Source organism: Amphiura filiformis, chromosome 5 (genome assembly GCF_039555335.1).
Source record: "Amphiura filiformis chromosome 5, Afil_fr2py, whole genome shotgun sequence".
Lineage (NCBI taxonomy): Eukaryota > Metazoa > Echinodermata > Ophiuroidea > Amphilepidida > Amphiuridae > Amphiura > Amphiura filiformis.
In genome coordinates this window covers 54,432,574-54,456,754 of record NC_092632.1, presented here as the reverse complement: position 1 = coordinate 54,456,754, position 24,181 = coordinate 54,432,574, and the positions used below count along the sequence as shown (strand labels likewise).

Below are 24,181 nucleotides of genomic sequence, written 5' to 3'. Positions count from 1 at the left end.
TTGTCATGTCACAGTATTGAAAAAAAAAGTAGTGAAAGATATTATTTGGAGAAGTGTACTGTCAATAAAGATTTGTATAGTGTATAATAGTATATGTTGTATTTTGTATATTGTATTATAGTATACGTAGAAGTTTATTTATGGTTTGTGTAATAGGTAGATCACAAAACCTTGTTTTTATATTGGAAACAAACTTGCATCATTTGAAAGATGAAAAGCACTATTGCTTTATCAAGCAAACATGTAGTTTTCTTAGATCTGGATTTGTAGACAAAGTATCTGAAGTTGCTTGGGGCTATTCCAGTTGAAATTCACACTCCCCCTGTGGAATTTTTTTTAAATATCTTCCACAGAGGGAGTATGTTTTTCAAATGTAATTGGTTAGAGTTAATCATTTTGAAACCCATACTCCCTCTGTATTGTGGCTTTACACCTATCTTCCACAACTGGAGTGAGTATTTCAAATGGAAGTTACCCAATTGTGTATTATGTTCAAAATTGATACTCCCTCTGTGGAAGACTTAAGATTAAATCTTCCACAGGGTGAGTGTGGATTTTAAATGGAATAGCCCATTGCTAACAACAGCAACAAGATTATTATTGTTGCCCAGTCTAGATGTAAACCATGTTAAAAAAGTTGTGAGTTTTTTTATTTTTCAATTTCTGTTGTTTTGATCACTTACGTGCATTCACAGGTTCCTGCACTAAACACAGCACAAAAAGAAAATGCTCACTTATGTAACCCGTCTATCTAAATCTAAACCTGTGCATGGTATGATAGTTTGATTGATACGGTCATGTGTAGAAACTTGTTTGCTCCAATTCGATGCCTCATTTGCGACTAAAAGCTCCAAATTGACAAAGATTGAAACCATTATATGAACTTGGGTGCATTTTATAAAGTTGCAAATTAAAAGGTAAATGGCAGAGCGTGATGACAGCCTGAAATGACCACTAGGTAATATCAATCTCACCATGCTCGTGTGGACATGGTGACAATTCACACATTTCAAAACTGCGTTTGTTCGGGCTCTTAGGATAGTCAACAGGGGCTCGTCGCGAGCAAGCGAGCTTGGTCATGCTATCAATTCCGACTGCATGATTGTTTTTTTTGCAACTTTTCAAAATACACCAAATTTCATATACTGGTAACAATCTTTCTCAATTTAGAGGTTTTGGTAGCAAATGTGGTATCAAATTAGAGCTAACAAGATGCTGCACATGAATGACATGATTGTGTCAATCAAATTCGCTGTCGTAGTGCACGTTAGTAACCATTGGTTACTGCTCCAAGCCTGGGCTCATACACCTGTTCCTAATTTTGATATGCCATAGGCTTTGTGTTGTGATCATTTCGATCAGTGGTTCGACACAAAGAAAGCGTGATCCAGTTGACCTGGCAACGGCCATATTGTAACGTACACTACGACAGCGAATTGTCATAACATAAGCAAGTTTAGATTTATGATGGGTTACCTAAGTGAGGACTTTCTTTCGTGTTGTGCTTACAAAACACTGTTATATGGGCCAGAAATAAGTTTATTATAGGTTTTATCCAGCTTATATCAGGAATCGGGATGAATATCCATTGATAGGTTAATAGTCCCACTCCCAAGTTGAATCTGTTTTTGTATACTTGTGACAATATTTGTAACATGGCAATAAGTTAATTTTGGTATAACTTTTGAAATGTTTATTTATGCTGCATATTTCAATAATGTTTCAGTCAATTTCAGCTATTATTTGCAATATTTTGGATTTTTCTTATAAAATTTTGAATATTATCATTCAAGTTTGTATCTTTTGGTAGTTGATAATCACTACCCAATAATTCATGTTTTTGTATAATGACATTCCCTTATATTTTGGTTCCAAATTCCCAGGTATCCATCCATCCAAATGTATGATTATATTATGTGTGTGTGTACCCCATACAAAACATATTCATACTTAGGGGCTGTGCGATAATTATGAGCCCTGGGGAGGGTAAAATTAGGGGGTAAAGATTTTTTGGCAAGCCAAGAAGGGGTGGCAAGCAATTTTTGGCAGGCCGAGAGGGGGAGGGGAAGTAATTTCAGCACGCCATTTGAAAATTTTATCACAGGGCTCATAATTATTGCACAGGCCCTTAATGAGTCAATTGTATTGATACTTTTCCAGTCAGTATAATTCCCAAACTTATCTTGCTTGAATTTTATAAAATGAAGTCAACACAGTAAAATAGAACCTTATCGAATACTACATTATGGATTTCAGAGAATAATACATTGGACATTCAAACAAGTGATTCTCTCAATTGTCATTCTGAAATATTTGAAGTCAGTTCCACCAAAATGGCTGCCATTTTTATTGTTATGCCATTGCAGTTGCTTTATTTGATACAGTCTGTAATAGTTGTACTCACTGTTGGAATCAGTAATATTTCCTACAGATAAAATGCTTGCACACATCTCCGTTATGTGGATTAATACCATGTGGGTATATAATAAAGATTCACCTAAAGCTGCACATGGGCTCCTTTGCCGTAGGGTAAATTTCACATACAAATAGACACCTCCCTCTTCTGAAAATCCCAACAAGAATTAAGGGTCTGTGCCCTGCTGGTGGGATTTTAAGGGAGGGAACTTAAAGTATGTCAAGGACACCTATATGCAGCATTAGTCAATATCGTCTTTGAGATATTAATGCAGATATTTTCACAAATCTATAAACAAAAAGTAATGACAGATTTATAAACTTAGTCCAACACAACATATGATAGAATATGTGTCACCCTAAGGATCCATTTTTTACTTGCAGCTTATTCCACTGAAGGTGTACACAGATATTGATTTTAACCACAATACAAACTTTTGTGGTAAAATAAAACTTACCAATAATAATGATGTAGCTTAACGAGTATTTCGTTCAAAATTGCAGTCAGGCCAAAAATAATCTTGTGTGCAACTAATTTGTGTATTAATAAATGTAATGTACACATATACATGTGCCTTTTGCCAGTGTTGTGAAACAGGAAGCGGGCATTTAGTTTAAACACATGGCATAAGCTTGTATTGAAACACACAGAATAATATTTGCCTATAAATTTCTCAATTAGTCACTAACAGAATTTTGTGCATGGTCATAAGATGTTACAAAGTAAGATGTTGTAATGTTGATAAGAAGCAGCTCATTTAAGACAGAACTAGTACTGGGCAATTAGAAATACAAATAAAACATTTGTTTCAAAACATTGAAAGATTTGTTCATGTTTCATTCTTATCTATCTATGTGTACTAATGTCTAATATTGTTTGTCTAATAAACCAAGGACATCCCTAAACACCACAAAAAGTAATGTTATCATCTCCATGGCAGCCCAGTTGTTTGGATTTAATAATATGAAATAAAATAAGAGAGTTCATACTTTTCTGCATAAGCAAAATAAAAAGGTTGTTTGTTTGACTATCCTCATCCGACTGACCCTAATTTGGAAAAATGTTTTTTTTTTGTTTTACCGTGTAAAGAATACTGACCCTAATTTTGGAAATAGAAAAAGGGTATTTTTATTTTCAAAATTTTTGACATCCTAAAAAGTTTTTAAACAGTTTCTTCACACTTCTTTCTCTGAAAGAGGCGTACCACTACCCCATCTTGTTTGCATTGCTCAGTGAGGTGGCGGAAGAGCGTGTACGCTAGTACCCGAAAGATGGTGAACTATGCCCGAGCAGGATGATAGGGATCTATGGACAATCAAGCAATTTTTTTTCTGGCCTTTTATTTATTATTATTTGCAACATAGGGGGGTGAGTACATGGGCAATCAATCCGCCCTTTTTTTCACATTTCTCTTCTCTTGACAATTTCTGAGATGCTCACAATATTACTATTTAAAGGATTTTGTTAATTACACCCAATACCATTATAATTCATTCATGCCAACTACATCCAATAATCCTTATCTTCCTAAAAACACCATTAACTGAAATTGAAAACCACCCAATGACCCAATTTTTTTAGCCTCACACCGAATGAAAAACTTGAACCAAAATTGTAAATGAGGTCATAGGGGTAGGGTAGAGTGGTAGAGTGATGGGGATGGTGGGGTAGGGTGGAGGATAAACAGGATTAAAATCTTGCACCTTTGAGTAAAAAACACCCCAAAACAGGATTTTGCGCAGTGGTTTCGCAACAAATTTTAGCGTAAAAAGCTTGAACAAGTTATCTGGATGATGATAAAACTTGGAGTAGCATGACCAGAGAATCATGACCCATGACATACCATTTGTACAAACATGGAGGGGTAAGACTTTTCACATGGGTAAGTGACGTAACTTGGAGGTTAGGTAGCACAGCCAGAGGTTCGGTGGGTAGGGTGCATGGATGAATGTAGGGGGTTAGGGATGGTAATGGTAGGGAGGTACATGGGGGTAGGGTAATGGGTAAAGTGCTGGGGTGGTATGGTAGGGTGGTAAGGTGTAACAGTGGGATAGGGTGGTGGTGGTAGGGTAGTGGGGTAGGATGATTGGGGTAGTGGTGGGGTCAGTGTGTGGTGGGGTAGGGTGGTAGGGGTAGTTGGGGACAGCTTGGGTGTATGGGTGGAGTAGGGTGGTAGAAGTGGATGGAGTAGGGTCAGTGCTGTGGTGGTAGGGTGGGGTATGGTTGTAAGGGCCCTTCCCTGGCTATAAAACATCAATATTCCATGCATTCATGTGCTGCCTTGCCCCACATATCGATCTTGGGGAGTTTTGCCTTAAAATGTTGAGCTTGTTGTAACATTAATAAATCCAATGTGTTGTTTCCTCTCTTAAGTTTGTGCACTAACTCTCTCACATTACAGAAGGGTAGCCTACTGCATGTTAAGGTTAATCTTCGGGTGGCATATAAGGGTTAACCCTAACAGAACTAGGACTCACTAAAGCTCACTATTAAAACCGCTCTGCGTGCACGGATTCCACGGGACTTGATGACGCAATCAGACCAAGTCATATATACCCAGGGAATCGCTGGCGGGCCAACGCCACCTGTGTAGCTACATGCTGGGGATCTTCTGCGTGGCATGCGAGGGGTCCGAGGTTCAATCCCGGGGTGCCAAGTGACTTTCTTCTTCATCTTCTCTCCTTTTCGCTCCTTCTTTCCCTTCCGATAGCCAAAAACCTCGGGTAGGGTTAGGGTTAGTGACCATGCATATTTTCCCTATATGCCTTCTTAACCCTAACAGAACTAGGACTCACTAAAGCTCACTATTAAAACCGCTCTGCGTGCACGGATTCCACGGGACTTGATGACGCAATCAGACCAAGTCATATATACCCAGGGAATCGCTGGCGGGCCAACGCCACCTGTGTAGCTACATGCTGGGATCTTCTGCGTGGCATGCGAGGGGTCCGAGGTTCAATCCCAAAAGCCAAGTGACTTTCTTCTTCATCTTCTCTCCTTTTTCGCTTCCTTCTTTCCCTTCCGATAGCCAAAAAACCTCGGGTAGGGTTAGGGTTAAGAGACTTTTTGGAACACATTATAAATCATAATGCAATGGACAATCATGTTATCTGTACATTTTATTATACTAATATTCTAATCTATACAGCTCCTTGTCATCCTACCTAATCACTTGTCCACCTGATTCAACACAATCAGGACATTATTTATTACAATTAGGACACATAATTGGCTACATTGAAAGATTGTTTAAAAACTTTGACAGAAATAAACAGACATCGCAAGTAACATCAACACAATGTATAATTACGAATTATGATGACCTTGTGTTAGATGCGATGGTTGGTTGGTTGGATGTGTCATCTTTTCTCTCCTACCAACCAACCTGCCTTTAAGTCAGGTAGATGCTATATACCTGTAATTCCTTCACTTAGGAATTCAATCATGTTTCACCATTGTTCTGCCTGGTTTACTTCGCAAGGGCAGCTTTAAGTAAACCACACAGACACACTGGACGCAAGTTGTTAATCGGTGATGAACAACGGTGAAACATGATTGAATCCCTTTCAACAATGAAAACAAGCCAAAGATGTCTAATTCACATGATTCTTTCATTTGGAATCTGTTTGTCATTAACAAGAGAATGATCGGTGATTTCTATGTTGATATCAGCAATAGAACTTAAGAATAAAGCGGTAATGTTAAGCTGCTACCTCGAACATAAGAGAGTGCATGTTTACGCATAAGTTCCAGGCATGACAAATTTTACATGCTCATGTGTAATGCATACGCGTAACCTTGCGTCCCGAATACGCTACTAGACTGTGGATTCATCACCGATTAACAACGCTTGGCTCCTGTACAAAGGTATAGGAAAATTTGTTGAATCATCATTGTATCATGCATCGTTTTATCATTAATTCTTTGTATCTTCATGTATTACTTTGAAATACTATTCTTTGTATCATGTTAAGAGTGAACAGATAATAATAAATCTATCGCATAGTTTCTACCAACAGGGTACAATATTGTTATTAAATATTATGCAGAAATAATGATGACGACAACTATCATCTAATAATATTAAACAATCTTTCAATGAACCTTTTAATCCAATTTAATGAAAATAATACAAAATTACATTTTGATTAAAAATAAATAATCAATAATGAATAATAAATGAATCAAATTCATAGTGAACTTTATAAATCAAAAGAAAACTGAATTGAATAATTGAATAAATCTAAAATAATCCTATTCATTTGAGGTAACTAATTGATTTGCAAATTGACAGGCAAGATGCAACACAAAGAAATTACATAAAAAAACAAAACAAAAATAAACAAAAACAACACAAAACAAAAAATACTAAAATCAATAAAAACTGAATTGGTTTGGTTTGGTCCTTTTTAAAAAAAGGAAAAAAAACAACACACATAATGATCATATCAAAAAAAGATACACGCACTAATGTGGTCAAAATAGGCATGATACCAATAAACTTAAACACCCTTACATGTCCAATTTTAACAAGTTCATTATTAATATACATGTACACAGATAGAAAAACCCCTAGTATAAAACAATGCACCTTATACATTAGCGTGAAGCATATACTCAAGTTGATTTTCCATTACTGTTACCAAATGACTACACCTCATAAATATTTATTAGGTCATCTCAACCTCTCATTCTCATTGGTCAATAGAGGGTATGCAATACGACGTCACCAGGGTTCGAATTCGGCTGTATCGCATAGCAGTTTGCTCCTTATTTTGAAGTAACTGCTACCCAATTTTGCATTTGTATAGCACTTTTTATAGTGCTTTATGGACGTATCCTGATTATGATGAAATGGACAAAAACTGCTACGCAAAATTTGTAAACGAATTCGAACCCTGGACATCACTCATAACAGAGTCATCCTAATTTAAATAAAATTCTGTCCTCCATAAGGTACCATGGGAATATTCGCATGATAATACAATAAAACGTGTGATGGGTATGAATGGTTGTGGAATCGATCTAAAGACCTGTCCCTCTGTCATCTTAAGTTATCTTAGAACTGTCCTCCAGCATGGCTGCCATTTCAATAATACCGTTCAGTTTGGTTTATTACATACACTCTATTGCATCAGCAATCAAGTGCTGTATTTAGATTACTTATCAGTGTGCAAGTAATCGTGTAGTGTATTGTGTATAGTGTACAAAAGACAAGGAAAACAACATTGAATGACCATATATATTGCAGATCAAATCCGATAGGCCTATGCCACAATCTTTGGTGACCATAGTGAGCGGTAGGCCTAGGCATCAGTATGCTCACAGATACAGTCCTTGTGCTTTGCTTACATGCCTGTAGTGAAAATAACTATGAGGTATAGTAAAAAAAAACATAAACTACTGGTCCCTCGTAGTTGGCTGATTTTGACTACTTACCTCTGCCGGCGTGTCGGGAAGTAGTTAAAATCAACCAACATAGCGGGACCAGTAGTTTTCACAACTTCCCCTCAAAATATGTTGTATTTGTATAATGCCACATCTAGCATGCAAATAAATACTCACTGGATATCAGCATTTTCCCCATTCAGTTTCTGCCAAGAGAACTGCCACACTTATCAACATCACATGTAATTTTGCATTTAACATAAAAACACCTAGTAATCAATTGACAAGTATTACGAGTATGCTCATTTGTCCCAGTAGTTGCAGAAGATTATCAACTGGTGATAATTCTGCAAAATATTGATGGCTTTAAAAAAAAAACCAGCATCTTTGAAAGAGATTAGATCCATTTAATACTTACTACGAGCTACAAATTGGATCTATCATCTTTCTTTGTAAGCCAAACTTGCGATATTACAGAGTAATATACAAATGACTTCCTTGCAAGTCTAATATTAACTGTGTATTTCTGGTACAATAATTGTAGACTTCAACAAGTCATATTACACCCTTGAGGGAATGAACAATTTAGATACTGATTTGTTGCCTCCACCAACAAGGAGATTTAAAAAAAAAATCATCATGCATCAGTCATCTGTTGTACCCACCCACATTGTGGTTACAAACTGTTCAGTGTAGCCAACATTTGCTGATATCAAATCAGATGCCACTATTTCAAGACCGGATTCAATAGCAGTGTTAGTTCGTGTTGCAAAAAAACAAAAACAACAACAACAGCAACATTTAGTAACTAAAAAAGAATCTTGAAAATGTATATTTCCTTTACTTTTGTGCACAATAAACCATTTCCTGACATCACCACCACTTTCTATTTGCACAATTACAAGCTATAAATACAAAAGAATTGAGATGGCACCTAAGAATAGAGATGCTATCATAATAGTATTATTATCATCTTGAGCTAATGACAATGACGAACAAAACCATGATGGCGCACTTAGGATTTCAAAATCCCCTATTTGCCGTCGCAGTGAATACGTCAGATTTGTTACAAAAAACCAAGCAAGATGATGATGAGATGTTCAATATATTATTACCGTACTTGTCACTTGTTCAACACCGATATTTAAACATAGTTGGATCCATATGTGGATACAATTTGTGGTTTTGATACATGGGGTAGAATTTTATCACAAAATACACAAATCAATGTTGATTCTCTCGAAGGAATGTTACACATTTAACTAATTGTAAACTGTATATTTTTTCATATTCTAGTCCATGTTAAACACACTCACATAAGTGTGTTTTACCTGGACTAGAATATGAAAAAATATATAGTTTCATGCAACAGTCCTGATGAATTTATTCAAGAGTAAGCCTGTTATCAACACTTCGTCGTGAAAAATATACGACAATCGACACATGTGTCGAAACTCGTAATGAGATTTAAAAATGCTGAAAAAAGTTGATAAATAAGCTGAAAATCACGCCAATATGAATTACGATTGCCGACTTCCAGTGTAAACATACTTCCTGGTTTGTTCTACTTCCGGGTTCGGGTCAACTTCGGGTGGTAATTTTCGACTTTCCGATGAAACCATGATCATACGGTAAGCTTATTCGACAAAATAGCATGGAAATATCATTTTTTTGCTTTTTGATATGTGAAAAAGTAGAAAAAGGACAATTTATTTTGACATGTCGGATTTCGGGTTATATCGACGATAATACGGCACATACGACAGTCGATAACAGGCCTATTCAAGAGTACTTGTAAACTATTCAATTCGAAGTGTACAAGAATATACCGCGAGTAACAGAACTTGTTTGGCAGGAATTTTTGTGAGAATGATGAAACATTTGATTCTTGTTGAAAAATACTAACCAGGCTTTAAAAGATAATTGTGCCCATGTAAAATATGCTTTTAATTAAGCAGCATCTCTGTCAGGAAACGCGAGTTTGATGAGAAGTATTACAAATCTCTCCAAGATTTGTTGTCACTAGCCTAAGTCTTTTGATAAAAGCACCATTTACTCTAAAAAGCTAGGTTCATGTACTCATTCACACAATTTCTAAACAGTATATTCATCAACTTCTACTCCAATAAGAATTGCATGACTATTGAAGGTTCAAGGTTCCAGGAGTCTACAAGACTGTGATCAAGTTTAAGGTCACAACCTAAGACTGTGATCAAGTTTAAGGTCACAACCTGGTGATCATCATCACAGTCTTGCTGATGAAAGATGGAGTAACAATTCTGAAAATTCTGAGAGGTAGGAATAATTTTCTTGTGTTTGGATCAAAAGTTTTGAACATGAGAAAGCTCTTGGTTCTGATGGTTACAGATATCTTCAGCATTTTTGCACGCCAGCACTATGGACTGGTTGAAATGGATGCACTTAGAATGCTGGATTTTCGCTCATGTTAAGAGAAATCCCAATCAAGTATGATCCATTTTACTTCATTTGGAATCACGAGTCACTCCATCCATTTTGATCTGTCATTTGTGTTGATGCTTGTGTGTTGTACTGCAGTACAGGTTCAATGCAGATTGTTGAAGGATTGTGAGAGCAATAAAGCACATCTCTATAACTCTTGACCTGATCATGCTGTACATTCCAGCACTATATAATTAATCTATAATATTACTAAAATTTGTCTCAAACCTTCAATCATTATCTAATTAATCTATAACAATTGGTTCTGGTTGTGGTGGTTTGATTGGTGCTACTACTGGCATTTGTTGGACGTGGGATGGTGCTATTACTTGCGGCGGTGGCTTGCTCAAGCTGCTGAACCCTGGCAGGCTGATAATACGCCATGGTTTGCGAGCAACCTGTTTCTGAGTTGGAACGTTGAGTTGCTTTCTCAATTTCCTGTCAAGTAGAAAATACAAAGTACTTATCAATGGCTCAGTGGCACCAGGACATATCTGTTTTAGTCATTTTAGTCACTTTGTGTAAATTAAACCAATATGAGTTGGACATCAGTGTATGTTGCCAAGGGTGTTTTTGGACTGGCAACCTTTGACATAATTTTACACAACATACTTGGTAAATATCATTAATTCTCAACGATCACAATAAACAAGTTCTATTCAAGTACCAATTTACAAAGAACAGTGTCATGCCCAGGGGATACAAGCCTGCAAAATGCTGTAACTTTTTAAGTAAAATTTGCCAGCGAAGTGGTTACGTAACTCCCTGGTAACTGGATCACACACCTTTTGGAATTGATACTAGATGCTATAGACTTTGTGTTGCATTTCGATCGTGGTGTATAACTCAAAAGCGTGATTCAGTTGACATGGTGAAAATCGGATTACACGTAATACTTCGCTGGCGAATTGGGACTCAGCTAGATATTGGGTTTAACTTGTGCCAATTTGTTGCCCAGAAAGGGAAAAACCAGATTCAATTATTTTAACCAAATTTAAATTGACCAAATAAACATTAAGGGCTCATATTGAAATTCCCTTACACAGGAAGGTGTGCGCCATCCTGCAGCTTTCCTGTGCTAGCCTTCTTTTGTTAAAATCCTGGGCAGGGTGTATCACTGATGCATATAATCCATCCGCTTTATGACCGAAGCTTTCCTGAGGCGCGCTTAGTGAGGGGAATCCTGCCTTCTTTCTGTGTGAAAACGTGGTAGGGTATTTCAATATGAGCCCTAACAGAGGCTGAAATGATGATGATAAAAAATAAAAAATTGCACTATTGACCAATTACCTTTTTATGTTACAATTTGTCTCTCTATATTTGTACGCGTCATCGTATTGGACAAAATAATGCCATTTTAAAGTATTAAGTTCACGTTGATCCCTACAAAACCTTTGAATCCCATTTTCTCTCTTCTTTTTAGGAAGCGACTAGCATCAATCAGGCAAAGTAAACACGTCTCAGGTTAATGTGGTAAAAAAGAATAAGTGGCTTTTTTGTTTAGTTGGGTAACAGGAGAGGCAAAGCCCAATTCATTTTAATTGCATTTTGGCTAAGTTTCAGCCATTATTTTCCTTAAATAATAAATATGTACGAAAATCAGACAAATAGTCTATGCAGACATTGTATCATTGACTGCACGTAGCATTGTTACACCAACAAGTAAACTTGTTCTGCCCACCGCACATTTATCATAAAAGCTGCAAATATGTGTAACAATGTCAAGCACATTCTTACAAATACTTTTATTCAGCCTGCAACTTCATCGGCACAACGCCCACCACTTATTTCAGACCATGCACTTAACAAAAACCTCTTCTGCGGAGTGCAGACCTGTTTGTAGACTGCTTATAAACGTCACTTTTCCTCTGAATAAGAAACTGGCATTTATAAACGGTGGATATAAATTGCTGGAAGTCAAATGTAATAGCTATGAATGATTGTAAACTTCAGGGTGTGTCTGGCACTCTGAATTCCGAGTTGAATATACTCCGGTATACAAATAGACTGACAGGATTGTAGCCATTGTCACGACACCATGGTGGATATAATGTTTCCCACATATATTTAACAGTCAGTGTACGATCCAGGAATGTCCTTATGCTGGAGGCAATGTGATTTCTTGCCCCTTCACTGTCTTTGGCTGGAGTTTTGTTCTTTGGCTCATGACGTCCACGTTGGTCCATTCCCATGAAGCCCAAATTAGAGCCCTTTTCTAGTGCAGTCCGCACAGACTTTTCCGATATAGCCAGAGTTGATGTAAAGAAGCGCTGGCACACACGAATATTGTTTCCATCCTTTATAAGCCAGTACACACGAGATATCGTTCTGTTAATACCCGTCCCTTCGCGTGCACGACTACGTTTCTTTGGCTTTTCTTCAACTCGTGTACAAACATAATCCCTTTGCCTGTCTATATTAGCCAAGGCATAAAACTCACTACAAATTTGGTTTCTGTCTACCTCAGTAAAGTTTGCGCTACACCTGAAGCGGCAATCACTGCATGCTTGTTGTGGCTTCTTTGCTTCAACATATTTGCCTCTGGATGATATGTACTCCAAACCCTTGCTACGGGCCTCATGCCGCCTCCTGGATTTCCAGTTATGAGGAGAACGTTGTCGTTTACTTTCTCCCCAGGCATCTGTTACATCACCAGGTGGACGGCCTACTTGCATTTCATCAATGTTTTTCTGTTCAAGCTGACAAGCTTTAGTTTCATGAATACCACCGTGTCCATCACCACCAGGAGCCATATGGATAAGGTCCTCATATCTTTTAGCTATAGCTTCCCTCACATTGTCATCAGATTCCATAGTGTCCATATCAAGGGGTTCTTTATAATTGAATGTGGAACATGTGGCTTGTTCTTCATCAGATTGTCGCAAGAATTTCTGATCTTGCATTTGCATCAGTAGTCCAATGGGCCTGCCACTGGGTCTTGACTCGTCCTCAGCTGAGTCCATGTTCCTGGAACGAATGAGAATCAAAGGCTGGGTTTCACCTAGCCTTATTCAATCTTCTTTACCAACTAAAAAAATACCACTTAGGTTTTGTTGCCATGTTTAACTTTTGCCTGACTGATGCAAGTAACAAGTAGAATTCAAATGTTTTGTGGGATTGGTCTATTTGATGAATGCACATATAGCACATAAAGATAAATTAAGAAGTAATGAGTTAATGTCAACAATACATTTCGTCGGTCGCAACACATAGTGGCGCAGAGTGATTTTTCAAACTTTCCGTTTCACATAGTGGCGTATAGGTTTAGAGCTAGCTATTATCCTATAATAGTTATTCCTTGTTAACTATCAAAGATATAGCTTAATAGTTTGAACCTGTAACTTCAATTTTAAATAGAATCAGCCCACTGAGAGATAACATTGGACGAGTATTGACCCCGTTACCAGGAGCATATCCTTCCACAATGTTTTGCTCAGAGACGTATTTTGTCCTTCACGTACGCCACTATGTGTTGCGACCGACGATTTTTTTGTTTATATAAATTTAGTCTCCCTTTCTGGCCAATTTAAGATGGATTGACTGTTGGGTCTTTTAGTTGGGTCCTCTAGGGGAAAAAGGCTTGGTATTATGATCAAGAAGTGGTACAAGAGCATGGGCTGTTCTATAAGCCACTGTCATACTCATTTTGATTCTCCAAACTCATGGAATAACTATGTTTATTTTTTCTTATGTGCCTCCATTTTGCCTTATTTTTTTAAATAACTAAACAATACAAACAAATAAAAACACAATTCTTTTGCCATATTCAGCTGAGACTTGAGCATAAAAAGACAATGCATCAACAAATTTGAATGAAATAACAAGTTTGATTCAATGATTGAAATTTTTGAATCAGATCATAATTGTTTTTCCTCTGTATAGTTTAATAAGCCAAGCTATTATTATTACTATTATTATTATTCTTGGATTAATAATCCAATTGGCTGACAATATCAGCAGTCAGCACTAAATACTGCATTGCAAATGCCATTACTAAGAAAAACTCACATGCCAGGAATACCAACTTCAAACGTGACATGGTTTTTTTCCTCTCCAATGGTACAAATATTAATGGATCAATACATGATGATGTCATTGGAAAAAGGTTTTTACTAGACTGACAGCCTAACATTATGCCTTATATATAAGAAAAATAATTATCAAACACAAATCACATGGTTTTATTTAAATAAACTCATATTGACCATAAAAACGAATAAAAATATCTGTCTCTCAACAAGCGATATTCAAAATTCCCGGGCTCCAAAATTGTCAATATGAGCTTGTTTTAAATAAAACCATGTGATTCGTGCTTGATAATTATTTTTCTAACATATAAGGCATAATGTTGTGATTGCCAGAGACTTTCTTTACTTGTTTGTACCCACCTTGTATTTTCATCAGCATGGAAGTAGACATCATCTGGTGCATCCAACCAACTAGTATGACGACGCTTCCTCTGCATGGCCACACGATCACCCTGCTGCTTGATTGAGAAATCAAAACAATATGTGCATTTAGAAGATATGCTTATGAAAAGATTTACATGGGTATCCAAGTTCCAAGTTAAGTTTTATTTATTAAAGTCATGTTCAGATATTGGATTACACTTCTAAAAATAAAAACATTCTACTTTAACCCCATGAGAACTACCTGCCGATTGGCCAAAATGAATATTCTGTCCGATTTTGGACCAATCAAGGAGGGTATTAATAAGATCATCTGTAAATGCAAGTTTGACCATAAATAGTTTAAAGTCTAGTCATAATTGGCCATTGAAATGAGCATTTCAAGTTATCAACCAATCAGAAATACTGTTAGATGACTAGTAGTGTCCAGGGGGTTAATTGTGCATTTTTGCTGTTACTGTACTAAATGTGACCAATTCCCACAAAACCTGGGAAACTTGTTGAGATCTTGATACAACTTAGGATTTGTACCATGTGAAGGATTCTTTAGATATATTAGTTTCAATGCAACTCTAAGAAAATGGCAAATAATTTTCCAAATTATTAAAAAAATTATAAAAGGCAATCTTGAATTAAATAGTCCCACTTTCTAATATAATTGTGTTTTTTAATAAGTAAAATAGATGTTACATCCAAAAACCTTACAACATCAATTTCACAAATTTTTATGGTACGTGTACACTTCAAAGATCGTTATCTCTCAAGTAGTGTCAACAAGTTTCAGGGTGTTTTGTGAACAGGTCACATATATTCCAGGTTAGTAAGATATCGCAGCTTGTTGCAGGTGATTCTTCTCTTTCTTTGAACTGCTACATCTAGAGATGGCATAACAGGTTTTCTGCCATTCTTTCACTCATATAAGATTACCACTTTCAAGATTTTGGACAAAAAGCCCATTTACATAAAGTGTGGTTCATTCACCCATTGCATGGTTCCGCCATGTGCGAGGAGAGCCTTGATCTGGCAGCATGCATGAATGGGAATTGCATAAAGTTATGTAATTCTTCCTTTCATGTCATGCCAGTTCGAGGTTCTCTTTTCATCATGGCGGAACCGTGCAATAGGCGAATAGATCACATAACTGCCCAAATAGATGAAAGAGGTCAGCAATTCTAACATTCTGTTGGATTAGTATGGCTGACTAACGATTGGATTATTATATAGCAACAAGTTAGCCACATCACATATGCAGACAGGTGACAGGCTTTCTTATATCACTTGCTCTTAGTCATGCATTAAAAACACCTTGCAAATTTGTGCATGAAATTGTTGTTATGAGTAAAGGCAAATTCAACTTGGCAAGTATTATGCCAGATATAATAATATGAATAACCTACCTCTCCTCCTGTAGCCAGGACACCATCCTCTGGAAAAGAAATAACAAAACATAGCATTGAAAAAATGAGTTTATCTTTTGAAATGTGAGTATGGGCTGAACATAACGATAAGATTTATAAATGATGACTATTGAGCATTTCAAGCAGTCACTCTGTATATGAGAACTATCCCCATTGCACACACGTGCATAGCAACCAGCCTGAAGGAGGGGAATTGCACATGCACATACTGGTTTTACAAGGCTTTCCCCCCCTTGTGTGACGTCAACCCGACTAAGAGAATCAAGTTCATTCACATATGAACAAAAATTGAGATCCTTTGCAACATAATATGATTTTTTTTTAAATATTTCTAATCTACATTGTGTCATTTCAACAAAATTACTTTAAATAAAAACGCAGACTTGCAATGTCCTTGTGGTTTCTATTTTGACGGTTTATTTTTTTCTTCCTTTTATGAGAGCCAATCGTTCAAATTTAAACATTTCAAATTTAAAAAAAATCACGACAGATTACAACTACACTACAGAAAATATATGGTGTCAGACCAACAGTGAGCAAAGCAATTTTTCCTTCGGCGCAACATCTGGTGTCTTTTTGTGGTGAGGAAAAAAACTAGCGAGTGATAAAAAAAATTTCCTCTCACTCAGTATTATTGCTTACCTCGTTTTCCAGGATGTCTTTGTGGAGCCATAATGAGCCTTTTGTTAGATGGACCACCATCACTGCCACCTGTGTGCTCATAGTTACGCTTCCTCATTATGTTGGATGAAATACTGCTTATAGTTGGTCCACTACGGTCTCCTCCGGCAGCGGCTGATGAATGGATGGATGGAGGGCAAACAAAAATAGATCAATTTAAAATTACAATCTCCTGTTTACTATCTCATTTGAAGTTTATATTATCCTATTATGACAACAAAATATTTGTTTGCCATGATCCTATCGACATATACAATAAACAACTGACCTACATTTTCCAATCTAGTACAGCCTACCTCTAGCTGCTGCTGCTGTCGACGATTAAAATGAACAGCTGAGACCTGTTTATCTGAGAAAGTCTCTGTAGCTCAGTGGTTAGAGCATCGCACTTGCCATCCCAAGGTCTGGTGTTCAAATCCCTGCACAGGCAGGTGTGTGCAGAGTTTTTCTCTCTGGCTTATCTGCCAATGTATGGTATGCTTCCATTGTAATTTCATGTTAACATGTGCTAGTGCGTGATGCATGGTTCTTCATTCCCAGTCAGCCCTCGAATTAACCCACGGCACCCATGGCATTTTGCCGTGGGTGCCCATCCCCATTGCCGTGATGCCCTCAAAATATGTCCTTTACCCAAGGCAGTCACTTGCCGTGCCCTCTAATGAAGTTGCCGTCGGTGCCCCAGCCCTGCCCCTTCATTATAAAATCATCTATCTATGACTTGTGTGTGTTTTCATCACTTTTGAGAAATTGCCTTAGGGCCCTTCTCAAATTTTCAACAGTTGCCATGATGCCCTCTTGAAATATTACAAACTGCCTTGCTGCCTTGCCTTTTCAGTGAAAATCCAAGGCAATTTTCAACTTGCCCTAAAAAAGTTGCCGTGCCCCTTCAGATCCTTAATTCGAGGGCTGTTCCCAGTTATACGATTCCCTTACTATGATTTTAAAATTTAATTGAAAAGATATTTCTGCCCCTATACCCGACTGTAATTTACCAACCAACATTACATCAGCCAATCTAGTAGAGCTTACCTCTAGCTGCTGCTTTCTTTGAATTCTCTTCCAGGGTGGTGATACTAATCTTCCCCACCACAGTATCAACCTTAGGCCAAGTCTTAGGCTTCAGTTTGATCTTCCTGGCTTCTTCTGGACTGGGAAGCTGATTCTGACCTGTAATCAAAATGTGCACAATATCCCAAACATGACGACATATAGTGAGACTATATAGGAGGGGAGCTCATTCAAAAAGTTCTGCCTCAAGTCAACTTCACTTTTTCTCTAACTAGGGTAAATTCTTGTCAGTTTACCTTTAATACCTTTTTTCGTGTTTTGTTTTTGCTTTGTAAATTTGTAGGTTAGCTCAGAACTAAAGCTAGATTTGGTACATCGGAAACAGTAAAAAGTTATTCACAGGGCTCGAAATAAGGAGGGCCCAAGGGCCCTTGGCCCCCGAAAATCAGTGAGGGCCCACAAAAGACACATCCAGCGGGCCCAGATGGCCCTCAAAATTTGTGGCAATTTGCTCACTTTTTTGTGGGGTTCATAGGTTAAACCATTGGCCCTAATTCGGGCCCACACAAATTTGTGAGGGCCCTCAAACAATTAAGATCAAGGGCCCAAATAGCCCTCAGAAATTCTGGCTTATTTCAAGGCCTGGTTATTCACTTTTACATGTAAATAAATGCTGCTTCATACAAGGTAAGGCTTATTTGCATGTGTTCTGATGATGATAAAGATAATAACTGAAACAGCGGGTCTTTTCTAACAACATTGAATTTGATTAGTCTTTACATTCAAGTTCAAGTGAAGCACAGTGAGTGAAGCAGCATTTTTGTCATTTTACATTATTTTCAATGTATTTGTTTTTATGTTAGCTTCAATTGAAACATTTTTGTTAAGCAAAAGGTATTTTCAGGTGCCCCTTTATTTGTACAATTTTCCACTATTTCCGTCTCCGATGCACTGAATCTGGTTTTTGTTTTTACTGTGCCTACAATTAGCAAACTATATTAAAACCAAGTAGATGAAACTGTAGATTATTATCATATGGGGAACATTAGAAGCTTACCAATAACCTACCACTATGAGAATTGAGACAGAACTCTTTTAATGATGATTGTATATTTAGAGAGTGCGCCGGCATCCACTACTCAAAATATTGGACCTGCCTGTCGTCTATCATAGGTAGAGGATAGGCAAAATAAAAATTCCTATCATTTATTCTCATTCTTAGTCAGTCAAATATTATTTTAATAACTGTAAACAATTTTTAAAGCAAAAAGTTACCGCGTCATAACAAGACTCCCTCATTATAAAATGAACGAACCTTGTTTACAACTTCACGTATTCTGTTACGCGACTGCTAGCGCGTCACGTATTCCGCACTAGTCTACGCATCCAGCGCGATACATACGCCAAGCACCTCTACACGCTGCGAGTTACGCATTTTCAAGACGCATGATGACGTGGGGTCGTCTACGGCCTGATAGACGGCACCCGAAATCATGCGATTGTCCAATCAGAAATGGGTCTACGAACTAGACCACTCCCACTGACTAAGAATGTGGTACAGACTTCTGTCCTCATTCTATGCATATTGCACTTGTACTAAAACGTAATTGAATCAATCACAACAGCAATTGCACATGAAGATCAAACACTTCTGATTAAGTACTCCAATATTATGTCATTACAATTCACAAACTATACTTATAGCAAATTTTTGTTGCTACTTACATGAATATTTAAATCATGCTACAAATTGTGTTCATGCCATGCCAATGCACATATAGATATTACTTAGCAGATGAATAATAATAACACCACTGACTGAAGCAGCGCTATTGACCATGAAGCCATCTCGTAAATCAGTCAAGAGAACAAATCGTAATTATATTTTACTCTGATGATCATCAATTGAGGTGTGAAGGCAAAATTTAGACCAGCATGTCAGAAACAAATCTTGTTTAAAAAATTCTTTTCAAAAATCAAAATTTAATCCAAGGCTGTTGTAGAAACATGACAAGTGGCACGGTATTGGCATCATCCTCTGGCAATGGCTTGGTAATTCCATTAATTCTGTGATGTTTCGTAATTTACAAAGTACAAGTTTGACAGAGCCCTAATTGATACTATCTATCTATGAAGCAACATTGAATCAAGCAACAAGATTGGAGGATAATTGGACAGACATAGCTTGTGAACACATAAATACACATGCAATATTGTTTTTACACACAATACAGAAGCTTTTGGATGCACAATGCACACATTCTATACCAATGCTTTTCAATTCATAGCCTACAACAATTATTCAACTCCATTTTAGACAAAATTAAGCAAAACAGAAAAACAGACAAGTCACCCCTTAGCTTAACAATCACTAATGTTACATGGTACCCAACAGCTACTAGATCATTATAACGTTTACAAGCACGCACAATTAAACTTGGAGCATGTTCCCACTAAGCAGCAAATCTTCCCAAGTTACAAATGATGCATAAAACCCCATATTATCTGTCAGATTTGGTTTTGCTTGCCCTTTGAGTGAAGTGAGCAGCAACACAGTCAGCATTTCAATGCATGAAAATTGCCGATGTACTGACAGCAAAGGTTCCCAAAGAGCTGCATCATACAGATTCATTCAAGTTACGACAGAGTACTGCTCCTTCCCCACAGTGATACTAGCCCCTTCAGCTCCATAAAAAATTTGCCACCGAATGTAATTTCCTAAATTGACTCTTGACAACCTGTTTAATGTTAGCCCCAAACCTGCTGAGTGCTGTGTACTTGATAACGAGATTACTCATTTGAAACTAAGGACATTTGAATATCTTAAAGGAGAAGAAATGATGACATGAGGAATCTTGAATCAGTTATCTTGATTTGGCTGTTATCTGATGCACTAGAGGGTTGTTGTAAGTCAATCATCTGTATAAAACAAACATTTATTATAGAAAAGCAACAACTATGCATAACATGTAAAAGCAATTACAATTTTAATGGGAAACATGCATTGCTTAGATGTGAATATGGTATTGTGCCAACTTTTTTCATTTTTTTTCAAGCATCAAACATATAATAAAGCTGCTTCAAATTGGATGCATTAAGAGCGACTATTTTGATCAGGCTTATAAAAAGTAATTACAGTGGAGTGCTACTATTTCAAAGTTGCAGGGTGAGTGCAGGATTTTGTTTTGGCTACCTAGCCCAAGTCCCCTACCACCGACCCTTCATACAAAGTGACTTTTTATTGATATCTACAAATCATCATGCCCTTTTCAGGGGCTTGCCCGCCAACTACTACGCCCAAGATAGGTAGATGAAAAGATGGACAAATCCCTTGTTATATTCATAATAATAGTGATAACAACAAGAATAATAGCACTGTAAAGATGATTTGGCTACACAGACATGCAAGCAGAGGGGGAAAATTGAACCATACAGTTCAGGATATTTGATTCATTTAGCTAAAAGTTGGCATGGTTTTTAAAAGTTTACCTTCAGGACCAAGGCCTGTAATGAAACCAAAGAAACAAATAGGAGCGTCATTGTCAAGATCAACATGACTGTAGTGTCTGTCATTTACATACATACATGTCATCATACTACTAGGAGTTGCAATTACTTTCATTAGCATGTTAGTTAATTAGGAAGACCCAACTACAGACATATAGCAGGTCATTTCTCAAATACTTGTCTCAAAGTTATCTTTATCAAGAATGAAAACATCAACTGAAAAGGAAAACAGTGTTGTACATAGTTGTAATCTGCTTCACACGGCAATGTGCATGAGTGCTTGTAGATGTACATGTTATGTGTGTGTGTGTATTTGCATACATGTTCATTGTGCAAATGAATGAATCTTGTGTAAGACAAAACATGATATGTACAGCACAATGCACATGCCAACATTACACACACAAACACTACAACAACAAAAAAGGCATGCATAAAATGCCTTTCCTGTTCTAATGAGCATTTAATTGAAATTGTTTTTTTTCAAATGTAAGTAGTTTGGCAAAAACAATAAAACTTGACCATCTTGTATGTGATTTTGATACTTGAAGATTACATGTATTATTTCCTACTAATGATACACCTTACTCCATGAAAACCTGTAAACATTACCAAAATTTGTCTGTAAATTCATCGATTTGCAACTTAGACTTACAATCAATTAATCATATTTGAAATTCAACTTCTAAATGACACGTTTTCAAGGCTAGTTGTACACTAGCAATAAAACTGAGAGATTATTAATAATAAGAGATGAAATATTTTGAACACATCGGATGAATGTGTACTTACATTCTTGCTTGATGGCAGCGATATTGATGGGGTCAAACGGGTTTCTCGCTGCATGATGAATGTGCAATATATTCTTGCACAGGTGACGAGATAGACGAGTCAGTGGTGTAGTCAGCAGGAAGAATGCCTGCCGGGTTTTAAGTCCCAGGGCACGAGGATTGTTGGTACGGATGGTCAATCCATGAGCAGTCTGGCAGTGGCGTGCTAGGTGTGCCTTCAATTTAAACTCCTATGAAAATGGAAGTGAAACAAATGTATCATCCTCAGATCATTTAGTTAACACAAAATTTAACTTTCTGAAGTCAGAAAAACAAATCTTGAAATCTGATGTCTAAATAGTGCTACAATAAAATGCAAATATTGGGATGCTCTGTATCAAAGAAAACAACTTTTGACTATGAATGACACCCTTGGTCTGAGAAGTAAATATGAGGAGTAAATTATCCATGGCAAAATTTGGAACCGTCTCTTCAACAGAGCCCTATATAGGGCTTTACTCTTCTCATTACAAGGCACGTAGTAAGACCGGGACAGCCACGTTTATCAATGACCTCAAAATCGGTATAGGCAGTTTGTACAGAGTGCCATTGGCCTGTCTTGTATTGCAAACTTGCAACCAATCATCTCTTACTCAATGAGACATTAGAAGAGGTTCTTGATATCCATTTATCTAGAGATCCATTTATCTAGTTTTGATGTACAGAAATAGCAAAAACTCAACCTACTATACAACACAATACAATTTTAAATTGTTACTTAGCTTTATTTGAGATCTCTGAACTACTTATGAGTGGTCAAATGCTGACAAATAGTTCAACAACAAGGATCCAGTTGTCTGTCCTCAATACTGATTGAATGCCACATTCTTACCTTGCCGCAGCCACTGATGGTACATCGGAATGGGCGGTGCATTCCCATGGGCATACCAGGGCGATCTGGACGGTTCCTCAATGGTCCAGGTCTCTCACCATCGATTCTTGTTGGCATCTTCAGACCACCACATTTCTTCCAGTACACCCAGCAGGTTGCGCACAGCCGACACTGCATATTGGCTGGGCCCCATGAGTACCACTGATAGGATGAATTGGCTGAAATGGTATTGTCATCAACTGATGGAATTAAAGGGGCAGTCAGTGATTGGCTATTAAACCAGTATACCCACCCGAAAGCTCATCCAAATTCAGATTTTGTCATTTTGGGGGAACAAGCATAGATATAATTATGTGGAATAAACTGTGCAAATCAGTGTTCGATTTTCATCTATTTTTTTGTGTAGCAAAAAATTGCTACTCACTTTCAGATTTGAGTAGCAATTCCAAAATTTTGAGTAGCAGTTTGTTTTCACCATATTTTATCGATTTTTTTGTATTTTCTTGTCTTCTCACAGATTACTCAATCCCGGTACTCAATGCTTAAAAAAATAGACAAAAATCAAGCACTGCATGGATACCATCTTTAGGCCCCTATTGGAAAAGAGAAAGACCTCACCTTCTGGGAAAATCCACCTTATTCTAGTTACATTGCCTTCCCATATCCATGGATCTGATGTTTTGAAATTGCAACAATAATTTACACATACCACACCCATGCATGGAAAACTGTAACATTTGTTAAGCGTAATATTACTGGGTAATTTTGTCATTTGGAAGGAAATTTACTAGATGATGTGAAACTATACCATATAATGCTACCGGTTAACATAGTAGAGAGGCAACGTCCCGGCAACGTTATGCAATTGCAATTGCAGACCGAATGTGGTTCAAAATTCGGCCCCTAAACTTCCTAAGCTGATTATCATGTGCCCTTTCTAAACGCAAATTTTCCTTCAGTAATCAAGAGAAGTCCTACATTTTTGAGTAGAGGAAACTCACTTATTTACTAGCTGAAGCATTAAAATAATGTGAGGAATCTATGAAATCCTAAAAATCTTGTGTAGTTTTGGAAGATTGTCACCAAGGACACACAATATTTCCGTCTCACCACTGAACTATACACCCATATAAACATAGCTACTTCTATGATGTCATAAATGAATATGCATGTTTTTTGTTATCTGGTAATACATGGAAGTATGTAACACAACATGTCATTTGCATAAAATT

At 37.1% G+C, this 24,181-nt stretch overlaps 1 protein-coding gene across 8 annotated transcripts in view; it reads right to left on the bottom strand.

Moving 5' to 3' along the window:
* Nucleotides 1-5,520: 5,520 nt before the first annotated feature.
* LOC140153376 (metastasis-associated protein MTA3-like) overlaps nt 5,521-24,181 on the bottom strand; it is a 30,451-nt gene continuing 11,790 nt past the window's right edge. The window contains exons 11-19 of one of the 8 annotated variants that reach the window (XR_011859097.1): nt 22,950-23,188; nt 22,080-22,308; nt 21,270-21,284; nt 17,802-17,939; nt 16,734-16,886; nt 16,071-16,099; nt 14,653-14,750; nt 10,036-10,702; nt 5,521-10,004 (exon numbers count right to left, since the gene is read on the bottom strand). Coding sequence is in view for 4 of the 8 variants with exons in the window: in XM_072176113.1 (XP_072032214.1) it covers nt 12,214-13,231; nt 14,653-14,750; nt 16,071-16,099; nt 16,734-16,886; nt 17,802-17,939; nt 21,270-21,284; nt 22,080-22,308; nt 22,950-23,188 (1,919 nt within the window). In the remaining 4 variants the exon portion in view is untranslated. Of the gene's footprint in view, nt 10,005-10,035; nt 10,703-12,031; nt 13,232-14,652; nt 14,751-16,070; nt 16,100-16,733; nt 16,887-17,801; nt 17,940-21,269; nt 21,285-22,079; nt 22,309-22,949; nt 23,189-24,181 lie in introns of those variants that run through there. The other 7 variants (XR_011859098.1, XR_011859099.1, XR_011859100.1 and 4 more) reach the window with 7 other exon arrangements.